The sequence below is a fragment of the Stegostoma tigrinum genome, chromosome 4 (assembly GCF_030684315.1).
Source record: "Stegostoma tigrinum isolate sSteTig4 chromosome 4, sSteTig4.hap1, whole genome shotgun sequence".
Classification (NCBI taxonomy): domain Eukaryota; kingdom Metazoa; phylum Chordata; class Chondrichthyes; order Orectolobiformes; family Stegostomatidae; genus Stegostoma; species Stegostoma tigrinum.
The window spans coordinates 34885892-34907476 of NC_081357.1; the positions used below are offsets into that span (position 1 = coordinate 34885892).

Sequence of the window (21585 nt, forward strand, 5' to 3'; positions counted from 1 at the left end):
CAATTCGTCAGTCTAATAACAGTAGGGAAAAAGCTGTTCTTGAACCTGCTAGTACATGTGTTTGAGTTCCTGCATCTTCTGTCTGATGGAAGAGGTTGTAGGAGAACATTACCAGGGTGGTATGGGTCTTTGATGATGTTGGAAGCCTTTCCGTGGTAACGAGAAGTGTAAATAGAATCCAGGGATAAGAGCTTGGCTTCCGTGATGAGCTGAGCTGTGCATACAACCTTCTATAGTTTCTTATGCTCCTGGGCAGAGCAGTTGTCGTACCAGGCCGTTTTGCATCCACAGGGTAGTTTGCTTTCTGTGGTGCATCTGTAAAAGTTGGTGATGGACCTTGTGAACATGCCAAATTTCCTGAGCCACCTGAGGAAGAAGAGGTGTTGTGCCTTCTTGACCATCACATCTATGTGGGAACTCCTGGGCAGGTCATTAGTTATCGTCGTTCCTTAGGAACTTGACGCTCTCAATCTCCGCTCCATTGATGTAGATGGGGATGTGTTCTCCTCCTTTCTTTCTGAAGACAATGATCAGTTCTTTAGTTTTGCCTACATTGAGAGAGAGGTTATTGTCAATGCACCACATCACCAAGCCCTCTATCTCCTTTCTGCGTTCGGACTCATTGTTGTTTGATATCTGTCCTACCACAGTGGTGTCGTCAGCAACCATCATTTGGAATTTGGCTACAAAGTCGTGAGTGTACAGGGAGTACAGTAGGGTTCTGAGAACGCATCCTTGTGGGGCTCCAGTGTTGAGTGCTACTGTGGAGGAGTTGCCTATCTTCACTTCAGTTGGTGGGACAGAAGGCTGAGAACCCAGTTGCAGAGGGTGGAGCTGAAACCTAGGTCTCAGAATTTTGAGATTAGTCTGTAGGGGATAATGGTGTTGAAGGCGGAGCTGTAATCGATGAGCAAGACTCTGACATAGGTTGCCTTGTGGCCCAGATGTTCCAGGGATGAGTGCAGGGCTAAGAAAATGGGGCCCACTGTGGACCTGTTATGTCAGGAGGCAAATTGTAGAGGATCGAAGCAGGCTGGAAGACTGGAGTTGATGTGGGCCATGGCCAATCTCTCGATGCACTTCATGATTATCGAGGTCAGAGCCACTGAGTGGTAGTCATTAAGGCACGTTGCATGTGCTTTATTAGGCACTGGGATGATGATCTTCTTGAAGCAGGTGAAGCACTTTGGCTTGTAAGAGGAAGAAGTCGAAGATGTCAGTGAATACCTCCACCAGCTGGTCCACACAGGATCTAAGTGCATGGCTGGGAACTCTGTCCGGGCCCATCACTTTCCTTGTGTTGACTCCCAGGAAGACTAATTTGACGTGTGCAGTGGTGACAGATGAAGTAGATGTGCCTGGGCCCGTCGGAACAGGTGATACTGAGGTGCTGGCGTTCTACTCAAACCGAGCATAGAAAGTATTGAATGCATCAGGGAGGGAAGTGCCTTTGTCTGTTATCTTGCACTGCTTCATTTTGTATCCCATTATGTTGTTTAGACCTTGCCGTACCAGGCTATCTTGCACTTAGTGTGATGCACCTGTAAAAGTTGGTGATGAGCCGCCTGAGGAAGAAGTGGCGTTGCGCCTTCCTGACCATCGCATCTGGGTGGGAATTCCAGGGCAGGTCATCAGTTATCATCATTCCTAGGAACTTGATACTCTGAGCCCTCTCAATTTCTGCTCCATTGATATAGTTGGGGATGTGTTTTCCTACTTTCTTTCCACAGGCGGCAAAAGTCCGTATGGTTGGCTTGGGCCTCTAACTTGCTCCAGTGTTGCCCCTTGATGTCTCTGGCTTTGCGGAGAACGTATCAGGATTTTCTGAATCGGTCTGTGTCATCTAACTTGAATGCTGCATGTCCGGTCTTCAGGAGGGAATGGATTTCCTGGTTCATCCAATGTTTCTGGCTGGAGAACACCTGGACTGACTTCTTTGGCACACAGTCCTAGACACATTTGCTAATCAAGTCCATGACGGTAGCAGTGTATTCATCTAGATTTTCTTAGTACTTCAATATGGCCCAGTCCATCAATTCCAAGCAACCCTAGAGACAGTTTTCTGTAGCCTCGGACCAGCATGACACTTCGTTTTGTGAAGGATCCTCCTGTTTCAGCTTCTGTTTGTAAGCTTTGAGGAGGAACACAGCACTGTGATCTGATTTTCTGAAGTGTGGACAGTAGATGGAGAAGTAGGCGTCCTTGGCTGTATAACAGTGATCCAGGATGTTCAGTCCTCTCGTGGGGCAGGAGATGTGTTAATAGTATTTTGGCAGCACTCTGTTGAGGTTGGCTTGGTTGAAGTTGCCTGCCATGATGAATAAGGCTCAGGGAGTTTTTTCTCCAGAGAGTTTGTGACAATTTGTGGAGCCTCCTCTTCCAGCAAGTATTTAATTGTCCACTGCCATTCGTAATTAGATGTGACAGGTTGGAACCACTTAGTAATGGCTATCACTTGCTGCTTTTGTATTTGGTACTCGGGTAGTCCTATGGTGTAGCTTCGCAAGATTGACACTTCATTTTTGGTATGTCTGATATAGTTCCTGGCATGTTGTGATGCACTCTTCTTTGAACCAGGGTTGGTTGGTAGTGGCAGAGTGAGAGATATACCAAGCCACAAGGCCACAAATTGTGTTGGAGCATGATTCAGCTGCTGCTGCTGTTAAACCACGTGGATACACTCTTTGAATTGCGCATGTTGATAGTGCCGCACAACATGGTGGAGGATATTTCCAATCTGAAGTCAGGATTCATCTGAACAAGGACTGTGTCGGTCACTTTTAGGGTAATTATCGCAGACAGATGTATCTGTAGCTGAATGCTTTTACCAGATTTTTTTTTGAATTCACATTCGACCTTCTATCATGATGGGTTTCGAACCTGGGTCTCTGAAACATTTCTCTGGATTGCTAATTTGACAATAATACCACTAGACCGCGTTAATATCACAATATTATCCATATGTAGCCAGCAGCTGGAAATATGATATAATCATCCTGTAAGTGAAGAACAGTTGGAGAGTTTGTGGTTAGTAATTTTTTGTTTCCTTTGTTTAAGCCCTTTTAAAGTGGAGCTATAAAATACTTCTTTTAACCTGAGTATCAGCAATAAATAGGTTTTCATCACCATCTCATCAAAATTTTCCAAATTTGCCATATATTGCAGGACAAAACAAAACTATAGGTGATATACATCTGAAATGATACAAAAAAATTCTGGAAACTCTCCAACGTAAATAGAGAGATCAAAAGTTGCAGACCTTCTGCCAGTTCTGATTAAAGGCCATTGACCATGTAAATTAGGGACAGTTTTAACTCCAAAATGAATGAATTTTGTTCAGGTGGCAAGTTAATAATTTTAAAATGGATTCAACCCATCTTGAACTTGGTCACTTCCAGTTTTAAAATCTGCAGGATGAAAGACAGTCTGGAGGAGAAAGGAGGGAAGTGAAAATAATTTAAGGAACTAATGGTCTTCTGTTTAGTTGTTTTTCTACATTTAACTCTTGTTGGCAGCATGTCCCAAGTTCTAAAACATTTGGCAGCTAAAAGCAGTCTAGCAGCACTTAATCCATAAGGGAGGAGCAGTTCTTCAGAGCCAACAAGCTACACCATTATCCTTCTCACACCCCTGACCACCATCAATTTCCCTCATCTAACCACCAACCTCTTCCTACCATCTCCCAACCACCACCTTTGTTTCTGCACCCTCTCCCCGCTGCCTGGTTCCACAATAATGTATTTGATTCTAAAATTACTACTAAATCATTCAGTTGAATCAAAACTGCTACACCCTTTGCCTTATGGGCTACAGCAGTTCAAGATAGTGGATCATTGCCAGCTCCTCAAGGGCAATTAGTGATGGAAATAAGTATTATCCCTGCCAATAATGCCCAGATCCCCGTGAATGAATTCCAAAAAGAATTCTCCAAACGTTGGTGTCACCTGGAACAGTTTGATCATTGGGCCTGTTGACAATGATTATGCTATTTAACAAGGTCGCTCGTAAGTTTGTTAACTTTGGCACCCATATAAGCACAGTGTTTATGGTGCTTGCTCTGTCATTCACTAAGGCACTTAGGTTCACTTGCAGTTAGTCAAATTAATTATCTGACTTGTAGATATTCTCTAATAAATCCACTCAGATGTTATTGTATTTCTCTGGAGCAGGTGGGACTTGAACCCCAGCCTCATTGCTCAGAGGTAGAGACATTTTCACTGTCCCACAAGACACCCCCCCCCCCCCCCATGTATACTACAAAGGAAATGTCTGTGACGACCCATTAGGATAGTGTGCCATAAGTTGAGATTTGCTTTTTCCACAGTTGTACCAAATATTAACTTTCCTTAAAAAAAATGTGCACTCTTGCCTAATTTACCTGATTTTTAGACCAAGGTTGATGGAAAACATAGCGCGGTTTTCTGTGCTAAGCAAGAATCATAGTCTATTACGAGTTATTAGACCATAACTACAGATAAACTGAACTGATTATGATTTAAACAGGCAAATCATTGGTATATAACACTACAACCCAAAAAGTCTCATCTTGTTAAAAACTACTCCTCACAAGCACACATGCTCACATGCACAGAGGTGGAAGAACTGCAAAGTCAGTGCTGTGGCCTTTGCTTCATGGTTCAATGTTGAGACAATCCTACTTTAGCTAGCCTGGCCCATGTTGCTTGGTTATCTTTCTCTGAATGCTTTCATTGGTTTGTAAGTTGTACAGAGTGTATAGTTCACTTGTAAAATGTCTCTATACATTATTTCAAAAGTCACAGTTCCCTGTAACGGCTGCAGAAAAGGTAATTAGTTTGCTCTGTATTTTAATTGAGCATTTTACTGCAGAGAGCAGGTAGCTTCTGCTGGGGAAAACAACTGTACACACTTCTGTATCTTTTCTTCTCTATGTGTTAATGTCTTTGTTGTTTCCAGTTACAACTTACTCAGTTAACTGAGAACCAGTCAGCTTCACTTGTAAACAACTGCTCAGCTTTGGATTATCACCAAGTTGCAGGAACCTTTACCCACCAAAAGAGTTCATGAAAGGTACCAAACTCCTTGCTGTAAAATTATGCAGCCATCCTGGTAAATCCCTATTTTTGAAAGCAGTTCTTTTTCATTGGAGTCCGTTGTTTTAAAAACGTAAAAGTACAACCGCACTATCCTTACAGATTGGAGGAATTTATGGAAACCATCTTCACTTTGAAATTGACAGGCATCACAATCTCTTGGAAATGTAGAGCATAATGTGATCGTAACGTCATTTTTACACAACTCTCCGCTTTATGTAGATCATATATTTTTGTAATTCTAAATATTTCTCACAGGTACAAATGTTCCAGATAGGTTTGAAAAACAATCAAAAAATATTCCTTTGAGGTAAATGTTATAGTTCTTTTGATTGTGTGAATTGACACTAAGTCTTAGCAGTTTTGTATCTTAAGTGACTTAATGTGTCTACGCATATAGTTTCAGTACTTCATATCTTTTTGAAAAATGTTTGTCAGTAATGTTATTGGATACGTAAATGAGCAGAATAACAAATTTTGCATTCCTTTGACTCATACGTTGACCTAAGATATTAACCTGTATATTTTAAATGATTTAGTTGCTCTGTTCAAGTTACACACAGAAATGTTACACTAACCATTTAAACTGTAGAATTTTTTGTCAAAGCAGGAAACTGTTTGACCCATTGCTCATGTGGTATGTCTGGAAAAGCTCTCCAATTTAGATCATTGTTCAGCTGTTTCCTCTTATTTTAATTTTTTTTACAGTTAGTTCTCCCATAATTTTCAGAAGCTGCCATGGATTGTATATCCACTGCTGTTTATGTATGAACAGGAGTGGGCCGTTCAGCCCCTTGAGCCTGTTCACCATTCAATGAGATCATGGCTGATTTATGGCCCAACTGCATACACCTGTCTTTTGCATATATGCCTTTGAGACCTTTGCTTAACAAAAATTTACCTGTCTCAGATTTAAAATTAGCAACTGATCGAGCATCAACAACTGTTTGTTTCTAGTAGCTCTGTGTTTAGAAAATCCTGGATCCTCCCTTTGTTCTTTTACTGATCATAAAGGAGCTGTCTTAAAAGAAGAAAGTTTGGTAGAAAGGAGTAGGGAGGGTATTCTTAAGCTTGGAACCTACGTGATTAAAGGTGTGGTTATTGTTGGTAGAGCCGTTAAAATCAGGCATACACAACACCAGAATTAAAGAGCTTAGCTATCTCGGAGAGTTACAGGGCCAAGATGGTGCGAGGTCTAGGAGACAAGTATATAACAAGTTTAGAAACAAGTATGAGAATTTTAAATTGTATGACCAGAAGCCAACAAAGGCCAGCAAGCACAAAGACATTAGGAGAGAGGACTTGGTTTTCATCACCAATTTATCAGAAGTCCTTGTCCAGACCATTACTAAGTAAACTTAAGTAAGAAAGGGGCAAAAGGAGGACAGGAAATTAACACAATTCTTATCATGAGAGAAGTTCTTGGGGCGGTAATGAGACTAAAGACTGATAAGTCCTCTGGACCTGATAGGATCTATGCTAGGATACTGAAAGAAGTAGCTACAGAGGTAGTGGATGCGCCAGTAGTAATATTCCAAGAATCCTTAGATTTTGGAAAAGTCCCAGAGGATCAGAAGTTGCCAATGCAACATTTTTATTCAAAAGGTTTGGGGTTGATGGTGCAGGGCAAAACAAAAAAAAAATGAGCTACTATAGCTAGCTGGCTTAACCTCTGTTGGGAAAATGGTAGAGTACATTATAATGCAGACCATTTAGAAATGTCTGATATGATCAAACAGAGTTTACTTGGCTTCATGAAGGAAAGCCGTGCATAGAAAATTTATTAGAATTCTTTCAGGAGGCAGTAAGCAGGATAGATAAAGGGGACACGGCAAATATAATATATTTGTATTTTCTGAAAGCATTAGGCTACTTAATAAGATAGGAAGCCACTCTGTTGAAGCTAATATACTAGCCTGGATAAGGGTTTGACTAACTAGAGGACTCTGGGACTATACTCATTGGAGTTTAGAAGGATGAGGGGGAATCTAATTGAAACTTACAGAATACTGAATAGCCTGAACAGAGTGGATGTTCGGAAGATGCTTCCATTGGTAGGAGAAACGAGGGCACAGCTTTAAAGTAAGAGAATTTTAGAATGGAGATAAGGAGAAACTTATTCAGCCAGAGAGCGGTGAATCTATAGAATTCACTGCCACAGAAGGCTGTGGAGGCCAAGTCATTGATTACATTTAAGATTGAGATAGATAGGCTCTTGGCTATCAAGGGGATCAAAGGTTACAGGGAGAAAATGGGAGAATGGGGTTGAGAAACTTATCAGCCATGATAGAATGGCCTAATTTCTGCTTCTATGCCTTGTGAATATTTTGAATATTATAGTTAAGACAGAGTTGAGATAAGGTGGTGCATTTTCAGGATGACAACCTGTAAGTAGTGGAGTGCTACAGGGATCAGTGCTGAGTCACAGTTATTTACAGTATATTAATGACTTGGACAAGGAAAGTATTATATCCAAGTTTATGAATGGCACAGAAATAGGTAGGAAGGAAGTTAGTTCTTGTGATGTGGGTGGAAGGAATGGGCACTAATGCAAGCCTTAATTTAACCTGATAAGGTATTGGCTGACTTTATTTTTGAATCACATTGTAGCCTGATAAAGCAGAGTGATTTGTTTTGCCTGTTCAGAAGGCATTTAAAACTTGTGCACTTTGATAAGGACTGAATTTGCATGGGGAAATCTGGGTAAAGATACCATCATCTCTTCGCTAAAGTACACTTGTGCCTCTCATCGTGTTGTGCTGTACTGCTTGATGACCTACACCAATGGCTTGCCATGATATAGAATTTGTATTTGTCTTTTCTCTATTGCTCAGTATCTTGTATCCTTCTGCTAAATCTCCTCTGTCAACTTCATGTGAAGAATCTCATTTCACAGGCTTTCTGTCTCATGTAAAACTCTTTTGAGGCTATGAATGCTACTTCAGTTTCGCCATGAAAATGTATTTTATATGCTGAATTCAAAAGGTATTGCCATCCAACTCAAATTCTCTCTTTTAAACAATTTTACCAGATATGAATGGTTTCAGACAGAGGACGCAATCACTGTTGTTATTTACACCAAACAAAAGGTATGTGTTCAAGAATAAAAGCACCTCTAGAACTAACATTAGATAAACTAATGAGTAGTCTTTGCTGGCTGTAATAGTGTTGCTTATCATAGACATGTCGAGAAATCTGCAGAGAAAAGAGGAGAACCTCAGACTTTGAATAATTCTGAAGGTCAATTTAACTTCTCAATTAAGCAGCTGTCATCTTTTTTGAAAACGTATATAATTGAACGTTCAAAAAGATGTACAAATATACAGCAAAATTAACCCTGAAAGATATTTTGACAAATTATAACATTGGCTATAATTGAGATCTGTCATGTTTCTGTCATAAAAAAATGGCAGATTGGTTCTCACTCTGTTGTCTTTTCAGAAATTCTTCCACAAAGTTTTAGAAGTAATTCTGGGATTTAAAATTTGTGAATCCAAAGTTTGATAACTTTGAAAAATCTGGTTCGACATTTGAAATCAATTTATTATTAGCATCTCATTATCCATTAGTTTCTATTTTGAAATATTTGTGATTAAAAGCCTGTACACACAATTCTCTTAAATATAATATTTGTTCCACTTAGCTTTTCTGAACAATAAACTATTTATTTTAATCTTGATTGCCTCTGAACTCAAGTTTTATTCTCCAGTCGTTACTGATGTTGCCTCCTTATTTCTGAGTATGAAATACAGGCATCAGTTGAAGACTTCTAGAACATTCAGGGCAGAATTTCTTTAATTAATATTTTTGAAAATATTGTAAAATACTTTTTATTATCAACCACGCCAGAGGCTAGGAATCCCACTGGGAATAATTTATCCTTTGACTCCCCAAAGCCTGTCCACCATCTACAAGACCAAGTCAGGAGTGTGATGGAATATTCCCCAATTGTTGGATGACTGCCGCTCCATCAACACTCAAGAAACTTCACATTATCCAGGACAAATCAGTCCATGTGAATGGCACTGTCCAGAAGCATTCACTCCCTCCATCATTGACCTTTAGTAGCAGCAATGTGCACCATCTATAAGATGCACTGCAGAAAATCACTAATCTCCTTAGACAGCACCTCCAAGCCCACAATAATTTCTGCCTAGAAGGGCAAGAGTAGGAGACATATGGGAACACCACTACTTGCAAGTTCTCCTTCAAGCCACTCACCACCTTCACTGCTCTTTCAGTGTCATTGGGGCAGACTCGTGCAACTCCCTTCCTAACAACATTGTAAATCTGCCTACAGCAAATGCACTGCAGTGGTCCAAGAAGGCAGCTTCCCATCACTTCCCTGATGGCAACCAGGGATAGTCATTAAATGCTGGCTTATTCAGTGATGCCCATATTCTCCCACGACATCATTAGTGTTTACTGAGCTACCACCGGATGCCATCAAGTTTATGCAAAATTTGACCTTATTTTTTATGCATGTTAAGCCTAAAACTGACTTTGCAGTTAAAATCTTTGTGAAAGAATAATAGGAATGGAGTGGGGAAAGTGTGAGTAAAGAGGGGAGCAATGGTGTGAATAGAAGTGAAGGAAAAAATGGAAAAGAAGGGTGAAATTGGGAAGGAACAGTGGGTGAAGGGAATCAAAAAGAAACAAATATGAGGGACAAACCTAGGATAAATTAAGCCTGCAGGCTGCCAATTCTGTACTATTTCCTCTACTAGAATAATACCAGATTTCATGTTCATCATCTCATAGCTTCTTTTGTTCTTCCCCTTAATTTATAATTACCCATACCACTTTAGCCTGCTATCTTCTTTGCACCTCTTCTCTCTAGTCCTTTATCTGCTCATCTGTCTTCCACTCCTGACTCTTTCAATCCAAACACCCCCTTACTAAATCATCTCAATCTCCTATCATTGCAGTCATCAGCTTTGCACTGCTGTCAAGCCCAAGTAACTTAAGCTAAGTCTTAACTAACTCCAAGACACCACTCCAGTTTCCTTAAATAGGAAGATTGCTGCACTTGCTTAGTGCAAATAAAATGCACGACACAGAACAGAATCATAGAATGGAATAAAAGTCGAAAGAAGAGCTAGAGAAGAAATCAGCATAAACTGAGGAAATATAGGATAAAGTAGGCAGGAGCAAACAAGCATTAAAGCCCCTTGATTCCTACCATCCCAGAATACGACAAAATACCATGAAACCCCTCCTACCCTGGTGCTTTTTGCCCATGATCCAGCCAAATGTTATCGGTGTGTCTAAGACCACAGATTCTGGCAGCAGTGGAGTGAGATATCTAGTCTAAGTGACGTTAGATAGGATAATGTAGAATCCATATGTGTGGAGGCAAGCAAAGACAATGGGAAGACAGAACTAATGGGAGTAGTCTGTAAGGCCCTAAAGGTAACTGTTCTATAGATGCTGCTCTGTAGGATCCAGTGAATAACTCAAGAGAGAATGAGGGAGAATAAAAAAGGCAGTACATTCATCTTGGGTGACTTTAGACTTGTAGATTGGAAAAATCAAATTGGCACAGGTAGCTGTAGGAAAAATTCACAGAGCATATTCAGAATACCCTCCTAGAGCAATATGTTGTGGATTTAACCTGGGATCAGGTTATTTTGAATCTGGCTATGTATCATGAGGCAGGCTTATTAGAAGATGTCAGAGTAATCTCCTAAGGAACAGTGACCATTAAAGTAGAAATAACATTCCATTTGAGAATGAGGAACTTGGATCTGAAACAACTATTCTAAATGCAAATGAAGGTAATTACATGGAAAGGCCTACCTGGCTGGAGTGAACTGGCAAAGATGTTTAACAGAAAAGATGGTTGGTGAATGATGGCAGATATTTAAGAAAATAGCTTATGACACGCAGCAAAGATAGAATCTCACTGAGGAATAAGGATTCCAGGAAGGGGATAAATTGACCAGGCTTAGCCAGGAAGATAGCGATAGCATCAGATTGAAAGTGAAAACATACATTGTGGCAAAAATTAGTAGCAAATCAGAGGAATGTGAAATTTAAAACCTTGTTAAAAGCCAACAAAAAATGGCCATCAGAAAATGGAGAGAGAATGTTAAGAATGAGGACAAACAATGAAGTAACAGAAAAGAAGGAAATTACTCTTTACATATATAAACAGAAAGAAAGACAACGGTGAATGTAGGCTTCTTAGAGTGAGGTTGAAGAAATAATATTGGGAACCCAGTAAATGGCAGATTTGAGTAAATGCTTTGCATTTGAGAGCTAATAGCCTTTCAAAAAGAATTAATAATCAAGGAAGTAAACGGGTAGTGGGTGGAGGAGGAAATGAAGGCAATAACGATCAGTAGAGAAAAAGTATAAGAGAAACTATTGGAGCTAAAGATCAAAACATCTGTGGACCTGATGTGTTGCAACCTAGAATTTTAAAGGAAGTAACTACATAATAGTGAATGCACTAGTAGTAATCATCCAAGAATACATAGATTCTGGATAAGTACCCAGAGAATTGGTAAACTGCTAATGTAACACTCCCATATGAAGCAAAAACATGGGTAACTGTAGGCCAGTTAGCTTGACATTGTTCGAGAAAATGTTTGAGTCTATTATAAAAGATATATAGCAGAGTTGTAGAAATACATTAAACAGTGTCATCAAGACTTCACAAAAACTTCATCCCTAGCAAATTTATTAGAATTTTTTGGAGAGGTAACAAGCAGGATAGGGAAAAGAGTGGGTATAATATATTTGAGTTCCAAAAGGCATTCAAAGAAATACTGCACCTAAGACAACTTAATAGGATGAGAGCCCATCATGTTGGGGTTGTTAGCAAATAGAAGACAAAGAGTTGCGATAAGCAGGGCAATTTAAAGACAGCAACCTGTAACTAGTACAGTGCCACAGGGTCAATGCTGGGGCAATGCTTATTTGCAATGTATTTTAATGGTTTGGGTAAGGAACGTGAATCTATTATCACCAAGTTTGCAGATGACACAAAAGCAGGTGAGAAGGCAAATAGTGAGGACTACACAAGGAATTGACAGAGCAATTAAGTCAGTGGGGAAAAAAACTGCGGTAGATGGATTATAACAATGGAATATATAACATTATGCACTTTGGCAAGAAGAACAGAAAAGCCAAAAATTTAACAGGGAGAGACTGCAGAACGCTGAAGTGCAGAAGGATTTGGGGATCTTGGGAATGTTGACCTTTTGTTTCTAAGAGAATGAAGTGTAAAAGTGGAGAGATCTTGCTAAAACTGTACAAGATAACAGAATGCATGGTAGGAAGCTGGGAAACACCAAGGATCAGAGGAACCCTAGTGTGCATGTCCACTAGTCCCTTTAAATAGAAGGGCAAATAGATAACGTGATTAAGAAGGCATATGGAATACTCTTCTTTATTAGTAGAATAGAGTTTAAGAACAGGGAGATAATGCTAGAATTGTATAAAATGTTGGTTAGGCCACAGCTGGAGTATTATTTGCAGATCTGGAATCTACTTTATGGAAAGAACGTGATTGCAGAGGAGATTTACCAGGATGTTGCCTGGGCTAGAAAGTTTTAGCTATCAAGAGAGATTGGATAGACTGGAGTTATTTTCCTTGGAGCAGAGGAGACTGAGAGGGGGCATGACTGAGGTGAATAAAATTATGAGGGGCATGTATAGGAAAGAGACATTTTCTCTTGATGGTGGGCTCAGGGACTAGGGGGCACAGACTTAAGGTAAGGAGCAGGTGGTATAGCGAGGATGTAGGGAAAAATGTTTTCACTCAGAGGGTAGTGGGAATCTGGAACTCCATGCCTACAAGAGTGAAAGAGACCAAAACCCACATAACGTTTAAGAAGTACTGAGCTGTACACTCGAGGTGTCAAAGCATAAAGGCTATGGGCTAAGTGCTGCAAAATGGGATTAGAATTGTTAGGTGGTTACTTTTGACCAATGCAGGCTCAATGGGTTGAAAGGCGTTTTTCTGTGCTGTTGATCTCTATGATTCTAGTCAGATCACAGCTTGGAATACTGTTGTATCAGTGATAATGGGAACTGCAGATGCTGGAGAATCCAAGATAATAAAATGTGAGGCTGGATGAACACAGCAGGCCCAGCAGCATCTCAGGAGCACAAAAGCTGACGTTTCGGGCCTCGACCCTTCATCAGAGCTGATAAAGGGTCTAGGCCCGAAACGTCAGCTTTTGTGCTCCTGAGATGCTGCTGGGCCTGCTGTGTTCATCCAGCCTCACATTTTATTATCTTGCAATACTGTTGAACAGGTTTGGTCCCTTTATCTAGAGAAAGATATATTGGTATTAGAGGCAGTCCAGAGAAGATTCATTAGTCTGATGTTGGATATGGAGGGATTTTTTTGTGAAGAGTTGTTGAGTAAGTTGGGCTTGTACTCATTGGAGTTTATGAGATTGAGAGGTGCCCTGATTGAAAAATATAAGATTATGAGAAGGCTTGACAGATTGGATGTGGAGAAATTGTTTCCCTTTCTGGGAGAATCTTGGAGTAAGGGGTCATCCACTTAAGACAGAGAGGAGGAGAATTTCTTTTTCTCAGTGGTAGTTACAGAAGGGTAAGGGAAAGTAGAATTGAGGATAGTCCACTCCCCCTATCCATGAGATTGTTGGACTGAAAGGTGTACCCTTTCTCCTACATCTTATTGCCTTAATGGGTATGGAAGTGTTATGGTGATAGTATGGAAAGGCGTAAGAAATATGGAAGAGGTATGGATGGAATATATAATAACTTTTGAACTTACCTTTCAAAAGGCTACCAAATCCAGACTGTGGTAAATGACTCCTGTGAGGTGCTATGAACTAGGGAGTCATGGAGATGCTGGCCCAATTTCATGAAATTTGTGAAAGCCAAATTGCAAAGGCCTGCTGCATAGAACAAGAATGCAAGCTCCCATACAATGACACCCTTATCCAACACTCACAAATAGATCAAAAGAACCAGATTGGAGGGAGCAGATAATATAAATTGAGAAGGCTATGAGGCACTAGCCAGTGTGGCAGACAGAATGAAAAGAGATTAGAAACAAAAAGAGACATTTCTGGAAAAAATCAGCAGGTCTGGGCACATCTGTGGAGTGAAATCAGAATTAACACTTTGAGTCCAATAACCCTATTTCAGAATAATTTTGGTTGGAGAAATAGAAAAGCAATAATATATAAATGAAAAGAGAATTCAGAATGCTTCGGTGCAGAGGGATCTGGGTGTCCTCAAGCTGAATCGCAGAAAACTAGTTTGCAGGTGCAGCAGGAAATAAGGGAAATGAATTTTGGCATTTCTCACTAAAGGAATAATGTAGAGAAGTACGCTGCAACAGTACAAGGCATTAGTGAAACTGCATCTCGTATATTTAGAGTTATTTACACCTGCGGTTTCTTTATTACAGCATCCACTTTGAATTTATTTTATTTATTTAATATTGCCACTCTTCATTCTTCCTCTCAAAATATGAAACTCAATACGTCTCGGTCTTAAATTTCACTTGTGATGTGTTTGCTCACTTATGTGTATGTCTCATGAAGTTTACCTTCATTGTTTAATTTTGAATTTTGTGTTCTGTGCAATCTCAGAAATTATACTCTGTATATCCAATTCATATATTAGAAAGAGCAATCGGCTGAATACTGATTCCTCAAATAGCATGAGGCATATTTCCCACTCAAGAAAAAAACTAGTCATCACTTCTCCCTGCTTTCTGTCCCTCAGTTAATTTTGTACCAACACTGCCTTCAATCTCTTTAATTTTGTCAGTAACTTTATCACATTGCCATGCACATTTTTGAAAGTATATTTTCATAACAGCAAGTGTTCTTCTTTTAACAATTATCTCATTCTTTCACCAAAGAATTTTGTCAGTTTAGCTGTGGTCATGCGGTTATACCTTATATGCAGAAAGTACAACATTTTGATTTCTAAGGCTCTTCTTTAGGACTTATAACTGTTAATGGGAGAGCAAAACTATTTGCATGTTCTTGCCTTGAACCCATGCCCTCAGGCTACCAATGTGTCTGGATAATTGGAAATAGTTTCTCCTTATGTAGTCTAGATAAATCCTTCAAGGTAACATGTTTGAATAAGTCATTTTTAATTAAAAATGATTGTGGAATTTTATTGGCTTTTGGAAGGCACAAACCCATATAGTTTTCCATGAAAACAGAAAATCACTGACCTTCAGTATATTATGTTCTGAAACATAGAACTGAGGTTTCCAATTTTTAAGCAAAGTGTTTTCACAAGTAAGATTCATGGCGTGTGCTCCACTTTGGCCCATGGCAACTATTCTCTCTCAATATTTTTACTTTTCATCCCATTAATTACATAACCAGCCACCTCTATGCCGATCCCATGGAATTGTGTGACAGGAGAGCTGGAAGTGCTTTGGCCTGCTAAGGCTTTGCGACATTTATGCTGCCAGAGCCATATTTCAATCCCAGCTGCACACCATTTCAGACATTGCATACTAGGAACTGCTGTTCATGCTCCGGTTCTGCAGCATTACCCTCAGGCAAGTGGCTCAGACAGGGAAGTTAACTGCTTGGTTCACTGAAAAGCATCTTGAGGTGTTGCAAAAGACACTGCTTCTTCTACTGATCCCAAAAGGAGGCCATGCCACCAGACTGAGCCAATCTGAACCCAGGCAGTGGCTGAGGCCAGTGCAGTATCCCAGCTGGAAACAAATGCACAACAATGCATGAAGAAGTTCAAGTTATCTGCAAGGGTAAGTGCTGCCACATTCACTCTGCTACCCCATTCTCTCAGGGCCACCAGTCATTCAAATTCTGCCACAACACATGCCTCTCACCAGAATGCATGGACTGCAACTCTCAATATTGTATGTATCATGCCCATTGAATGACTTTCACCTACTTCATCCCACCAGATTTCTAATCCTTCCTGCCCTCTATAGTTTCTACTTGCTCACTGGAGACACCTCACCACTTCTGCTGTTCCACTATTCTCCATCCTTCCCTTGGTTGCGTTGCAGGAAGAACTAGTTGCCCTTATGGAATGATATCTGTACAGTGTCATGCATGACCCATCGGGGTAGTGCAGTAGAAACATCGCCGCCATTATTCACAGAGTTGTTACAAATGTGAAAAAATTTAATCGAATGATAAACCACAGCTAAACTGACAAAATTTAATCGAATTACCTCAATGAACTCAAGTTAAAATAAAACACTCGCCAGGTCTTTATACTTAACCAGAAAATAACTGGCTTTTGCAAATAAGATTAAATAATGAATGCAGTGACTGAAAATCATTTTTGACTTAGGAATTACCATTTTACTCATTAATAGTGTCTTTAATGTCAGATTAAGGCTTTTACATGAAGGAATCAAGTCTTTCCTAAAGACTACAAGCTTAACTTTGATATATTTTTCCAAAAGTAGCGTCTCTAAATGAAAGGTGATGTTTCTGTTTTGGGAACTGGAAGAAATCATACATCCCCACAAAAATGTTCTGCCATTGCATAAGATCACAGCTGACCTGTATCATAACACATCATCTACCAGCCATGGATCTGTAACTCCTAGTACCCTAGCCTTACAAAAATCTGTTAACTACATGTTAAAATTTTAAATTAGCTTAGCCTCAACAGTCTTTTTTTTTCAAAAAAGTACTTTCTATTATCCTCCCTGGAATGGCCTAACTATAATTTTAAGGTTATGTTTCCTTCCTCGGAACTCCAGAGAAAGCAGTTCCTCTCGATCAACTCAATAAGGTTCTTCAAACATCTTTAACAGTTCACCTGCATCACCCCAGAGTCTTATGTGCTCAAGTGAATGTGATTACTTTTTTTTTGTCATATTGCCTGTCCTTAATTGAGATGTTTGTACAAGTGTACATGTTGCCATGTAATAAAGAGTGGACGAAAAACTGAAAGAATTACGGATGCTGTAAATCAGGAACAAAAGCAGAAGTTCCTGGAAAAGCTCAGCATGTCTGGCAGCATCTGTGAAGAAAAGAAATCAGAGTTAACTTTCGGGTCCAGTTAGCCTTCCTCAGAGGAAAGATTGAAAGATTTTTGTTCTGAGGAAGGATCACCGGATCAAAAATGTTAACTTGTGATTTTTTGTTCACAGATGCTGCCACACTCAGTGAAGATTGAACTTTTGGTCAGGTGTATGTTAAGTTGAGGCCAGTTAGCACAGGAATGACAAAATTGCTTCTCTGTCAGACATCAATGGACTAGTTCAGCATTTTGGATGCCCAGCTTCAATGGCCATCTTTTCTCTTACCAGCTCTCAAATTATACGTTAATACCTCCCTTAAAGGAAGGATCTGTTACAATTATGTGATATGTACAATGGCGTTAGTAATTGAAGCTCAATATGTGTAAGAATTGAGCAATTTTAAATATCTCATAGTCTAAAACTGTTAATATTTGGTAGCGTAGAATTTGCAGCAGTTCTTAATTGAACTAAAATTCTTTCAAAGGATACCAACTCGGATTCCATAATTGTAGACTTGGAAGGTGGTGTGCTGAGAACAGAAGTTCGTCAACCAGAATATTCGTATTTCCTTCACCTGGGTATGTAGGAGGTTCTTTGCTGTTGGCCAAGCAGTTCAATGTAGGTAGCTTGGTTGTTTTTCTCGTTTGTGCAAAACATTCTATTTGTTCCTAATTTAAAATTGGCAGCCTTGTGTGCTTATGTTTAAGAGAAAGACCGTCTCATTAAGTTATAAGTAATACAAACTAGGATTTATCACACCAGATTTAATTCTGGGATATGACTTATCCAGTCATGACATCAGCAGCGATCATAACACAATTAATATATGGTGTGCTTCAATGCGTTGCTATTTGCTCATTCAGCCAGCTGTGGTCTTTGTTCACCCTAAGAGAATATCAAGTTCTTACTGTCTGATTGTTATTTGTATAAATTTCTGATTTTCTGTTACTTCATATATTTTGAAATGGTTTTTGATACTAACAAATACATTGTTTTTGTATAGAACTAAGTCATGAAGTCCAAGAGGCAATTTCTGGTATGTAAAATTTTAATACAATTGGCTACTTTCAGAGAATAATGAAATTATCATTCACAAGTATTCATACTTGCAGATGAATTTTTCGTTAATACAAGATAATATTTTTGCATTTATTTTCTTAGACTGTAGTTGTATGTTTACATCAATAACTCATTAAATATCCTATTAATATGACTCTAGGAAACCGCATCAATAATATATAACTACATTTTGGAATCTCTGATTTTCACCTGAAATTCAAAGATAATTTTCCAAGTTCATGATACTGACTTGATTTTCATTCTGCCCACAATATGTCAGAAACTTAGGTGTGGAATTCCTGCTATGTTCTCATCGTGCAAAATTAGCCTTAACCACCACCCCTGACAACAAAATATATTATTGTAATTACAATCTTTGCTACAGCCTAATATTGTATTAGCAATTTAATTTACAACTTTCATACTGTTCTGAATTCATTTGCACCATTTCCAGTTAATTAGAAATAAATTGCCCTTTTTTTTTTAAAGTTCACTGTACCAGTAGGGTGGGAAAAATAGAACTGAATTTGAAAAAGTGTAACAATATAGTTTGGAGTGATCTTGGACATCCTCGGGAGCTTCATAACTCATACAAAAGAAGGACCGATCAAGGTATGAATATGTATACTTTCATCATTTGAGTTACATGTTGAAAGATTTCTTTTTCATCTGAAGGGTTCATTGTTATCTGAGTGAAAGATATAAAATGCAAGGTTCTCTGGAAACCATTGTGTAGGATATAGTTAGAAATGTTATCATGATCTTTCAGACAGGTAGAGTTGCATGTAATCCCATCTCCCACATTGTGTGGAATCGTATTTTTTATGTTACTATACCATTTCCTTTCGGAAATAGCGATGCTCTGAGGATCATTTTTCAAACCTCACTCGATAAAGATTGATTTAGAATTATGGTTCTGCAGCAAAAGGGCTCCTCCAATCCATGTGCAGAATATGAAACTAGAATAGGAGGCAGGTCTCATTCCATGATAGGTAAATGACTGCTTGGAAAGAAAACTTTGGTTGACGTCGACCTGTAACTAAATCAACTTCCTCATTAACAGACCTCCTTGCCAAAGCCTTATGTCTGAAGACTATAATCATTTCTTGGTGGTAAATAAACCTGTAGATGTTTAAACATTGAATTGAATAATGTGACACAAGCTGCAGTGCATGTCTTTTAAAGCATGTTAAGGTAGTTATTCATCGGTTTGTGACAGTTGTTACATAGAACAGCATTCTGATCACATGGGGGTTTATAGAAGCATATTAGACATTCCATTTGTACCAATCCAGTGGTACATTATAATGATAATAAGAAAAACAATCAAAGTTGTAAATTTAAGTCATTTTGTTTAACATTTTTAATGTCTTGTTTCTCCCACTCCTCACACTTGCCTCTAGGTCTTTTTTACAGGAAATGCACCCTACTGTCGAAGATGGATGTGTCACATGACACTAGATTATTGTGCTTTCACTTACCTGTTGGGTGTTGTTTGACAATACCGATTGGACAGCACATCTATCTCAAAAGTAACATTCAAGGTACAACAATATAGTTACACACATTCATCATTGCTAGGAACATTTGACTTGCAAAACAGTTTTACATGAGTTAACATGATTAGTTTGTAACTTTTTTGAAATACCTAAGGGGCAACAGTTAAACATGAAGATATGTTGAATAATTTCTTAATTATTAGGTTTCCTTTTCACAAAAATCTACCAGTGAGTGATTGTTCCACTGGGAGGATGTGGATTCCAGTGGATGCAGATACTCAAGGCAAGTTGTCCTACAGGAACATTTTGCCTGGTGATTTTTGGTTTTAATTGAAGGATCTTCCAAACAATTTTATGCTATTAAGTCATGAGAAGTTTACAAATGTGTGCTCTTAGAATAACTGAGCTTTTGTAAGGCACTACAGTGATGACATTCCAACTGTAGTTCATTTTTATTTTTCTCACTTTAGCCTTGATTTTCTAACGGACTGTTAGTCAAGCTGGTGTAGCGTCTTGGCTGGTGACTTTCCCTAACACTTAATTTTACATGCTTGAACCTAGGATCACAGCTGAGTCAAACATACCCTCACCTGGTATCCGTACACTTCCAGCAGAGCTAAAAATGCTGACTGCACATTGCTGATCCCCTCAACCTTGAGAAGCAATGGACAAATATAGTTCACGCTGCAGTTATCAAAGCACAGTGAAGAATCTAAAGCGTTGTGTTCCCTAAGGCCTAGTAACAGAAAACCTGGCTTATTCGCTAATTTGATCTATTTGTTCTCCATTTCTCAGGAGAGATATGATTTTGTTATATTACATTTCATTCTCCTCATTTACCAGATACCGAAGTAGTTAGGCCCTATACACCTGTGCTGCCGACCTTGTATGTAGAACCAAAAGATGATAGTTGTACTTGGACTTGTATCTACTTAATGGTCAAAATCTACCCTGATGGATTGCTAACACCTCTTATTGACAAGCTTCAAATCGGTAAGAGAATGAATTTTGGTTTTAGTTGTGATCCTACTGTTCTACCTTTAAGTTAGATGCTGGCTTATTGTGAGCTTTCCTTTGGAAAATCTTTGTATTTAGCAAGCATTGTGAGTTTTGTTTGCATCACAAAAATTATACTCCATGAACTGATTGATTGTGATTCATGAGTGGACTCAGAGAGAAATGATAATAAATGTATTGAAATTTTGAATAAGTATAAGTATGTGGAGATGTACTTTGATATATCAAGTTAAAGCATGTTATACAATTAGAAAGTAACTATGGGCAATAAATGCTTCAACACTTTGCATAAAGGTTCCTTGCTAAAATCAGTCATAAGTGTCACATTAAATGGAATTAACACTCAGTCCACGAATTAAAAAAAGACTCAGTCACGGAATTCTTCTGACAGTTATTGATTCAGGAGCAGGAATCTTTGTGTTTACTGACTGGATTCAGACTACGTGGAACTGATATCCCAGCATCGCGTTGGTAGGGGGCCATTCATTGCTCTCAAGCCTGCTCTTCCATTCCATATAATGACTGGTCCTCCAGCTAAAGGCTAGGTACCCAAGCTATTCCCATAGACCTATCTAGAAAGCTATCAATCACTGTCTCCTGAACATACTCAGTGACTGAGCTTTGATACTGAAATCCTCTTACAATATCCCTGTATGTACCATTAACCTTCCTAATTGCTTGTTACACCTGCATGTTAACTTGTAATATCTTAAAAACAAGAACATCTAGGTCCATTTGGGCATTCAACACTTTCCAGTCTTTCACCACTTAAGACATAATCTGTATTTGTTCCTCCTACCAAGTTGGATAATCTCATCCAGTATTCAATCTGCCAGGGTCCTGGCCACTCACTCAGCTTGTCCAAATTCCCTTGACCCTTAACAAACAAAAAAAGAACTGTGGGTACTGGAACTCAGAACCAAAACAGAAATTGCTGCAAAAATCTCAGCAGGTCGAGCTACATTTG

General features: G+C 39.0%; 1 protein-coding gene across 3 annotated transcripts in view; it reads left to right on the plus strand.

Annotated features, from left to right (window-relative positions):
• Positions 1–21585, plus strand: part of LOC125452668 (cytochrome b5 reductase 4) — a 105100-nt gene that overhangs the window by 50161 nt on the left and 33354 nt on the right. For 2 of the 3 annotated variants that reach the window (XM_048531337.2, XM_059645263.1), the window contains exons 6-12: positions 5331–5382; positions 8104–8161; positions 17528–17621; positions 18047–18079; positions 18592–18714; positions 19506–19646; positions 20445–20594. In XM_048531337.2, the coding sequence (XP_048387294.2) occupies positions 5331–5382; positions 8104–8161; positions 17528–17621; positions 18047–18079; positions 18592–18714; positions 19506–19646; positions 20445–20594 (651 nt within the window). The remainder of the gene's footprint in view (positions 1–5330; positions 5383–8103; positions 8162–17527; positions 17622–18046; positions 18080–18591; positions 18715–19505; positions 19647–20444; positions 20595–21585) is intronic. The other variant, XM_048531338.2, reaches the window with a different exon arrangement.